This window comes from Protobothrops mucrosquamatus, unplaced genomic scaffold (genome assembly GCF_001527695.2).
Source record: "Protobothrops mucrosquamatus isolate PMUCROS unplaced genomic scaffold, P.Mucros_1.0 scaffold2909, whole genome shotgun sequence".
NCBI classification, from domain to species: Eukaryota; Metazoa; Chordata; class Lepidosauria; order Squamata; family Viperidae; genus Protobothrops; species Protobothrops mucrosquamatus.
In genome coordinates this window covers 46498-56800 of record NW_015388935.1, presented here as the reverse complement: position 1 = coordinate 56800, position 10303 = coordinate 46498, and the positions used below count along the sequence as shown (strand labels likewise).

The 10303-nt window shown below is 40.9% G+C and overlaps 1 protein-coding gene across 1 annotated transcript in view; it reads left to right on the top strand.

The window, feature by feature from the left end:
- Positions 1 to 493: 493 nt before the first annotated feature.
- Positions 494 to 10303, top strand: part of LOC107296629 (SH3 and PX domain-containing protein 2B-like) — a gene marked incomplete at its 3' end in the record, with an annotated part of 55855 nt that continues 46045 nt past the window's right edge. Inside the window, exon 1 of the mRNA XM_015825975.1 lies at positions 494 to 569. Within this exon, the coding sequence (XP_015681461.1) occupies positions 494 to 569 (76 nt within the window). The remainder of the gene's footprint in view (positions 570 to 10303) is intronic.

Here is a 10303-nt window from a genome sequence, read left to right as displayed (position 1 = left end):
GAATCAGGAAGAACACACACAATTTGACATCCATTTGCACACATGCTGTTGAACATTCCCACAAATCTGTCATACTGAAGGGGAGGAAAATTAAAGCTATCCATCCCTTCTCTTACTAAGATTGAAAAAATAATCTGGTCATTGCAAGGTGCAGCAAGCATAGATTTGCACAATATAGAAATCAGAGAAATTGCCCAAGGCTTTGGAGAAATTGAGCCTTTCCTGTTTCTGCATGAAGAGGCATTGTTTCTACAAGGACTCTAAACATGAAATCTTTCAAGAAATTAAAAACAGCAGATTCAACATCAATCACTTAGAAAGTCTTTCTGGCGGAGTTTGTGTTTCTGAAAAGCTCTACCAAACACCAGGTGGCTAAGGTTATATTTGTTTGTCTGCAATATTGATGTCTTTTTAATGTAAAAAAATTCATTTATTATTCTGTGGCTATGTTAACTGTGTCTCTCACACACAACCTTTTTTTTTTGTCTTAAAGATGCAAATGTTGGACAAATTTCCAATGGAAGGAGGACAAAAGGACCCTAAACAAAGGATAATTCCCTTTTTGCCAGGTTTGTAAGGTGAACAGTATAGTTTTCAAATGAAATATTTTATATATTCTTTTTATCTGTGTCTATCTAACTGTTTGTCTGTCTGTCATCTGTTTACTTATCCATCCATCCATCAATCTTCTCTCTCATTCTCTTTATCAATCAATCAATCTATTATCGATTAATGTGGCTCTTTAATTCTTTAATTCTCCACTTTTCAGTAACAGTAACAGAGTTGGGAGGGACCTTGGAGGTCGTTCTGCTCATGCAGGAGACCTTTACTATTTCTGACAAATGGCTGTCCAGTCTCTTCTTAAAAGCCTCCAGTAATGGGGCATCCACAACTTCCAAAGTTCCACTAGTTGATTGTTCTCACTGTTAGGAATTTTCTCATTTCAGATATATTGACTACAAGTTCTGACTTCTCCATCAGACTTGGCCAAATAGTCATGTTAACTAATGATAACACATTTAGACATTTGAATGGAGATTTGCGATTAGGCTACTTCCAACATAGGGTTTGTGTTCCTAGGATCCGCTGCAGGGCTTTTCACTGCTTTGGTCTTATTTGATCCTAATTATTTATGTTGATTTCAGTATGATTCTGGCCTGAATTTCAAATAGAAATGACATTAGACAACCTGGGAAATGATATATGCTGAGCAATGTATCATAGAATTTAGTTAGAAGATATTTGGCTTAGGGTGACATCAGTATGTGGATGATACATAGCTCCATTTTTCTATCTGAACAGGCAGTTTTACAATGGATGAGAGAAAACAAGTTGGAAAAAAATCCAGATAAGATTAAACAACTATGGATTATTGTTTTAGATCTGATTTTAGTTGGGACAATATGCTTTATAAAGATCAGATACTTGATCTGGGTATTCTGTTATATTTCCTGTACAAGAATAAATAGGATAATCTGTGCATTGCCAGTGCCAGTTAGACAGATCCAATTACATGTACTCTGGTTAGGGATTACTATTAAAATACATTGCATTTTAAAGCTTTTAAAGATGCTTTAGAAATTCCAGCTAGAACAAAATGCATGTCCTAAGCTAGATATTCAGAACAAATCACATCAGTACTGAACTGTCTCTCTTTGGGGTCTATGAAAATTCATCACGGCCAATTTGCTGTGGCCAACTCACTGAGGACAATTTACCGTGGGACAACTCACCATGGCCAAGTCATTGCAGGACAGCTCACTGCGGGTCAAGAGTTACACTAATATCAAAGAAATGGTGGAATAGAATCATTAAAGAAAGGATGCAAAAGGAGGGGCCAAATGAAATGTGAATGACAAAAATTAAAATAGTTTTTTTTTAAAATTTATTTTAAATAATTAAATAGAATTGTTAAATTGTCCCACAGCAAGCTGGCCATGGCGAGTTATCCCGTGGCAAGTTGGCCATGGCGAATTGGCTGTGGCGAGTTGTCCCATTCCATTCCGTTTGTTGCCTTTTTTGATTCTACATTGTGTAATTTTCAGAAGGCCATCTTGGGACTGTGCAGTATAGTATGTCAGATTTCCAACTGAACGTGGTAATGGAAGAAGAGCTCAAGATAGGTGGGAGATCTTTAAAATGGTAGTATTAAAAGTACAAAAGAAAAAAAAAGACAAGTACAGTAGGAGAAGCTGTTTGTCTCTACAGAAACTTAGTGAATATCTGAAAAAAAGAAAAAAAACCCCACACATAATGGAAATATAAAGAGAATTGGGGGGGAAAAAAGAGTATAGACAAATATTTTTAGAACTGTAGATCTAGTGCCAAGACAACATTCAGAATCAGTTAGGATGAGCAAAAAGATTGTTTGATTGATTTATTATGAGTCATCAAGTCATTTTTGCCACATATCTTGATTTTTTTTCAAAGGGATTGAAGCAAGTTCAGAGAAGGGCAATGGGGATCTGGGTTCTGGAAGCTAAATCCAGAGGGATTGAAGGAAATGGGAACATTTACCATTGAGAAGAGATTGAGACTGAGGGTATTCCTAAATATTTCAAAGAATGTCACAGTGAAGAAATTTGAGAGTGTACAACATGGAATAATAGATTTAAATACCAGATGGCAGATACTGATTTACCATTAGCTAAACCTTCTAATGGTAAGACTAATGTATCTTTGACTTGTCTCATATTTCCAAATAAACTGTAGACAGCTGGGGTAGATTAATTTGGATTTCTGCACTGAATAGGGATATGGACCCCATGGCTTGTATGTCACCTTCTAATCCTATGATTCTCTTTTAAAGTTACAAATATACTTGTTCTGAACCATTGACTCTTTTGATTTAGATTGATGGAAGTTGCGTATTTGGAAGAATCAAGGCTGGGAAGGGTGGCTGTAAAATTTGGATTCTGTTAGGCAACTTAGCATCCCAAATTTCAAATTGTTATTTTTTCCCAACTCTCCATTGCTTCAATATAGTATCACAGATTTCCAAATAGCCTTGTGCTGTTTTAATGTGTTTCTATTTTGGCTGTATAATTGTTCCCATTAAAACATTCCATTATGCAACTATGCTTTTCCTCAGATATGGGCAGAATTGCAACTTAGTAACCATCATGGTTATTTCAGGAGTTGCATTCTGATTCCAGCTGTTCCCTGGATTGTGGTAGCAGCAAAGCAAGACTCACTCTGGCATGAATGCAGAGAAAAAGAGCATGCTGTGCAGTTTTCCATGCCAGCAGAACGAAATAGGAGAGATATAACATCAGACCCAGCTGGCCAGCATCTCCAGTTTGAACAAATAGAAATTACAGTTTGCGTATATTCTGTTTCTGAAGCGTTGTAACCTATTTTTGGACAGCTCGGGGAAATTTGTTTCCAAAAAGGTTACGGCAATGGTACATTTTGCTTGCTCAGTGTCTTCATTCCTTTTGGAAGCTTGGAAATTTTCCTTTTTGTGGAATTGATAGTGATGTTCTCCAAGTGTGGGCTCCTAACAGAGTTTTGGGAATTCCATAAAAATAATCACAAATGAGGAATTCAATATACAAATCTCTGATTCCATAAAATCCTAGCAGTGGAATGGACTGATCAGCCCTTTCCCTCATTAAAAAAATCCAGTTTGAATCATTCTTGAAAGCTGGTGTCTGCAATTGTCTGAATGCATCCCTCAGGAAGCCATCAAACTGCTTATACTGTATAGTGCAGCGGTTCTCAGCCTATGGGTCGCGACCCCATTTGGGGTCGATCGACCATTTCACGGCGGTCGCCAAGCAAGGCTGTCCGCCATTTTTTCCCCTTTTCCGGCGGGTGCCTTACCTCCCTTGGGCTGGGCCAGCTGGTGTCGGCCTGCTCCGTCTCTGCCGCTTGCCAGCTACGCCTCGGCCGGCACAGGGGGCGGAACCACGCATGCGCGGTGCTCCCGGGCAGGGAAAGTCCTTGACTTATGACCGGTTTAGTCCTCGACTTACGACCGGTTTAGTCCTCGACTTATGACCGGTTGGGGGTCGCGGCATTAAAAAGGTTGAGAACCACTGATATAGTGTTTCTCCACCTTAGCAACTTTAAGATATATGGATATCAATTCTCAGAATTCCCCAGACAGCATGCTATCTGGGAGCTGAGATTGAGAAACACTTGGCTATTAGGAAACTTTTGTCTGATGTTCAACCAGAACCTGTTGAATTTCTTCTAGCTTAAATGTTAGAATTGAAGAAGTGTTACCAGCTTCTCTGGCTAAGGATTGTTTTGTACCTCTGGGAGATCTTTCTTGGCCAAGCAAAGCTTTTACAGGCTGAGATTTATAAATGGTTGGAAATAATCAGACATTCTGTGCTTGGCAATTTTGCAAGGGCAGAATGAGGTAGGTCTGCAGTTCCCTTGAATCTTCCCTTGTTCATCCACTGGAACAAGTTCTCTCATTTCAAACCCCCGAGGCAGGAACCAGAGTTTTCTGTATCAGCTGTCACTTATGACTCTTTCTAAATAAAATGTGAAGGAAGAGGGAATAGCTTTCGTGTTTGGGTGCGTAGATGTGTTTGTATATGTATTTTGGGAAAGATAAAAAGTTGATTTTACAATAGAGAACTTAGGCTTGTTGGCATTCCAACATTTTCCAGTTATCACCCTTCTTATTCTTCCCTTCTGTGCAGTTTTTCTTTTAATAATCCCATACCAACCCTTGAATTTCAGTACTAGTGTGGGAATTTGGCTCTTGCTTTATAATTCAAACATGCAGCTTTCTGGGAAGCCCTCCTTGGTAATATTATACATTGTGGTTCCTGACATCTGAAAAATGTTTCCAGTTATCCTGTCTACCCAGCTGCCTCTAGCTTTTTATTTTTCCCCCGAATCTCTAACACAGTTAGATTTGAGCTCTTTGATAGGAAACGAAATAGTCGATCAGCAGCTCTTTTCTTATCTAAAGAAGGTATTTTAATACAATAAACATTTAAAATTATGTTTTAAAGGATAGGCTGCAATGCTTTTGCTATGATTACTTCATGTTATTGTTTGAACATGAAAGAAATATAAGGAATTGGGCAGAAACTGGGAAAGGTACAAAAATGAACACAAGATAACTGAGCTTACAAAGTTAACTATAGAGAAGAAAATAATGCTTTAGATTTTTTTATTAAAAATATATATCACTTGATTGCCAATCCATGGTTTAGTTACAAAAACACTATTTCTAAGTTTACAGAATTGTTCCTAACTTCTCTTCATGTTTATTTTATTATATTCTTGGTACTTGGATCGTAGATCCTGTATTAATCACCATCATCTCTGCTTTCCATTGTAAAATAATTCCACAAGAAGGAAAATTTCCAAGCTTCCCAAAAGGAAAGAAGGCACTGAGCAAGCAAGTTTAATTAAATCATGTTAGCTATTTTATATATAGTGGGTACCTGTAATTTAATTTCCATTGAATAAGATGGTAATCCATAATAGTATATGATAAATGAGAAGACATTAAGCACCAATGACCTGTAACAGCTGATTACTTTTTCATTAAGCCATTAATTCTATACCTCAGATAAGAAAACTGAGGTTTAAACAGTTGAATTGGGGCTCTGTCTTCTGGACAGAGTGCCTAATGTTCTTTTTTTTAATACTGGATCACTTTAGAATGTCCTGGAATCAAAGGTGACTGAGGCTTCAGACATGATCATGCCTTTATGGCTTCTCTTGACCCATCGCTCCCGACACTGCCCATGGTTTATGGGGGAGTTGTGGGTTCTGAAAAGGGCTGAGAGAGGTCTAGAGAGCTGTTGAAGGAAACAAGAGATTAATTCGATCAGACAAAACATAGAGCTGCTATTAAGTCATACCTCATGGCGGTAAGAATGGCGAAGCACCATTATTTCTCTATCCTAATTGCATCCATTGGATGTCATCTGGTGGCCCTATTCAAAGCATTATGGCTGGTCGGATTTAGGAGAAGAGCCATCTTTGCCATGGCTCCTTCACTTTGGAACATCATGCCTCTTCAGGTGTGATCCACACCAATCCTTTTGCCTTCTGAAAGAGCTGAAGTCCTGGCTCTGCTAACTGGCCTGGGGCCCCAATGGGTGATCAATGGAGTAAGATAAGAGCCCACCTCCCCCTTTTATGCATCTTGTTCCCTTCCTACACATCTGTATGAATTTTAAATTCATTTAATGTTACTATTTATTGTTTTAGTGTTTTAAATTGGTTTTTTTTAATTATTGTAAGCCACCTAGAGTCACCCCCAGGTGAGATGAGTGGCATATAAATTGAATAAATAAACGCATAATATGGTCTTAGAATATAATGTGACGGAATGTCAGCAACAATGCCTACTCAGCCATTTTGTTTATAGGTTTAATTAATAGAGGGAGAAGATAAAGCATAATCACCCTAATTTTGAACTCTAACTATCCTCATTGCACACAATCTTTTGAGGGCAAACATATGAAGTTGGGGTGCTTTTCCATCCATTATGATTCCCATGTAGTTTAGAGCAGGGCTTTTCAACCTTTTCACCCATTGTACCACTTTTAGGATATGGCAACATCTGAGTACCACCAGTCGCCTAGCAAGGTGTCAAAAACTTGATGACCCAAAAATAGAAAAAAGTGATAAAGTACAGGTAGTCATCGACTTACAACAGTTCGCTTAGTGACTGTTCGAAGTTACAATGGCACTGAAGAAAGTGCCCCCCAAGCCACAGCCGAGCAAGAGACCTGCCTGCCCGCCCGGCGGCGCTCTTCCTCCTGTCCGAGGTTTTCATTGTTGTGAGCATTTCTGTTGGGGATTGGCAGTGGGGGGGTGGGGGGGTGTTTGGTTTTTATTCCCCCCGTCTGCTGGATGGCTGCAGCAGGTTTTGGTCACTTCACATGACCCTGGGACACTGTGACCATCATAAATATGAATCAGTTGCCAAGCATCTGAATGTAAATCACAAGACCCTGGAGATGCTGCAACATTCCAGATGATTGGTGCTTCTTCTGGGCTCAGCAGAAGTGCCAGGATCAGCGCCGAGCTCCAGCTGGAGCCTGGCGCTGATCCTGGCGCTTCCACTGAGCCCTGACAGCCCTGCAGCTCCAGCCGTCTCTCACTCAGGCTTCTGCGGTGCTGCCACCGGTTCAGCTCATTCCCCTCCCCCGCTACCACTTTTCTAGGATGGTCGCGTACCACCTGCCAGGTGCCAATGTACCACAGGTGGTACCCGTACCACTGGTTGAAAAGCCCTGGTTTAGAGCCCTGGGTAATCAGTAATCTAAGGTGTTTTTGATCCTGGATGTCACCATCAGTTTTGAACTCCTAATTTGACAGTTCAGCCAAACAGTGACGGCTGGGGGAATTAAAATGGTCAAAGTTCAGCACATCTGAAAGACACTTAGATTAGGGAATAATGACCTAAACTAGATGTTTTGGGGGTGTTTAATAAATTCTAGGAAATAATTCTAGTGTGAACTGGAAGTAATGGTTTCCATAAATTGCTTCCTTAGCTTATTATTTTGCAAATGCACATAGTTGATTATGATGAATACACAAAAGCAATGACTATGATTAAAACATCCCATGTGTAGCACAAGTTGGCATATAGAAAAGCCTGCATGATTTTCTAAATATGGAAATACATATGCAAAGTCCTCTGAGGGTGGCATGGAGAGAAAATTCACAAGGGGGGAAATCTGGACTAACTATACCTAGATCGTGCCAAATTTCTAAGAAAACAACTTTTATATACGGAGCTGAGTCTTCCAGATATTGTATTGATTGTAATCTAGAGCATGTTCTCCCTAATATTTCCCTAAAAGGGCTAAGATGAGCTGCATGGAAAGAAAACTTTGCCCAAATTTGAAGTGTTTACTTTTAGCTGTAAAATTGCGTAAAACAATACTTGAGGGAAGAAATGATTTAACACAGTATGCATGAATAAGTTCAGTCAAATCTATGACCTTTCTTATAAAACCTCAGGTTGACATGTCCTTACACTCCCAGTTTGCTCAGAGAGTTTATCCATTCCATTATTTAATTATGTGCTGTCCTCTCCTCTCCCCCCCCCCCAGCCATTGTGCTCCCTTCTCCAGTTCTATCCTCACAATAGTAACAGTCTTATACTTTATAGTTTGAGCTGAAAGTGTGTGACTGTCTCAGAGTTGCCCAGAACTACCATGCTTGAGTGTTGGCAACTGGTTCATATTTATGACTGCTGCAGTGTCCCAGGGTCATGTGATCACCTTTTGCGACCCTCTGATGACCAAAGTCAATGGGGAAACCCATTTCAATTAATAGTTGTGTTACTCATTTAGTAGTAACAGCAGTGATTCACTTAACAATTGTGGCAAGAAAGGTCGTAAAATGGAACAAAATTCACTGAACAAATATCTCACTTAACAACATAAATTTTGGGCTCAATTGTGGTCATAGGTCAAGGACTACCTGTATCTGTGTGAGAAAAGTATTATTAAAATCCATTAATGTGTCTTTGCTTGAGGAGTTCTGTGGAGTCTTATGCAACCTTTCATGGTTCACGTTGTACCAAATCTGCATTGTAGAGACACTTCTGCTACAATGGACATTTTCCATTTCTCTCTCTTGGTCTAACCCAGGGCTTTTCAACCAGTGGTACATTGGCAGCTGGCAGGTGGTACATGACCATCCTAGAAAAGTGGTAGCGGGGGAGGGGAATGAGCTGAACCGGTGGCAGCACCGCACAAGCCTGAGCGAGAGATGGCTGGAGCTGCAGGGCTGTCAGGGCTCAGCAGAAGCGCCAGGATCAGTGCCGCTTTCCAGCTGATCGGCGCTTCTTTGGGGCTGTCAGGGCTCAGTGGAAACACCAGGATCAGTGCCAGGCTCCACCTGGAGCTCGGCACTGATCCTGGTGCTTCTGCTGAGCCCTGAAGAAGCACCAATCAGCTGGAATGTTGCAGCATCTCCAGGGTCTTGTGATTTACATTCAGATGCTTGGCAACTGATTCATATTTATGACGGTCACAGTGTCCCAGGGTCATGTGAAGTGACCAAAACCTGCTGCAACCACCCAGTAGACGGGGGTGGGGTTTTTTTTTGGGTCATCAAGTTTTTGACACCTTGCTGGTGGTACTCGGATGTTGCCATATCCTAAAAGTAGTACAATGGGTAAAAAGGTTGAAAAGCCCTGGTCTAACCAACTGCATCCCAGAAAGCTGGTAAGTTGACCCCCCTTTTTTTTTTTACTGTAGAAGGCCCAGTTTATTAATTTGAAAGAAAGGCCTTTCTTTTTCACTTTTTGTCTCTTATAGTTTTTCCAAATTTCGCTTTGATTTATTTACCATGTCGCATGATCGGTAAAATAGCGGCATCCTATGATGTGTCGTGACACCATATGGGGGCAGAATATGTAAATTCTTAACTGAATTTCCAGAAAAAGATGGAAGATTCTATGTTTCCCTAGGCAGCTTTTAGTCTGGTGTTCTGTCCATTATAAACAAAAAGCCTGGTCTATACATTTAGTTTGATATCAACAGGAGGTTGCACCACCATTTATGTGTTGAGCATTGTTTGAAACTGTAGCCATCAGGCATATCTGCCAGTTCCTGGCAGCCATCCGTTCCTTCTGAAAAGGAATTGTGTCCATATGTTTAAAAATGAATTACAGCCAAGAGTGTCTAGGTGAAATTTGAGAAGTAGTAAAGTAGTAAAGGGGGGGATTGGAGAATACAATGGTGCAAAATCCTTCTGTGAGCTGAGAAGCTTCTCTAGGCAAGGGGTGAACATTTCTTCTCTATGTAAGAGAAGGAAAGTTGTCCCCTCCAAAAGGAGAGGCATTGTGTCAGTGATGCAATGACACTACTTACATACAGTAAACAGACCCCAGACTTGAGGATGAGTTTAAAGACTGTAGTTTTAAAACATATATTAACTTCCTCACTCATCGCGTCATCAGATAATCGCCCGGCCGCCCTCTTCAGGGTGACCCGCTCCCTCCTTCAACTGAGGGGAGGGGGGGATCCCCTGGAGGGGAGGGCCGAGGATTTCGCTCAATATCTGCATGACAAAGTCACTCGGATCCGAGAAGGCTTGGACTCCGACTGGTTGGCCCAGGGGGAGGAGACGGAAGCAGGTCTTGAGATGGTTGTATGGGAAGAGTTTGACTCTGTTGCTCCCGAGGACGTGGACAGGGTCTTGGGGAGGCTGAATGCAACCACATGTTTGTTAGATCCGTGTCCCTCCTGGCTGGTACTGGCAGCTCGGGAGGGTACACGAGCCTGGCTCCAGGGAATTATTAACGCTTCTTTGCAGGAGGGTGTCTTCCCTGCGGCCCTTAAGGAGGCCGTTGTGAGGC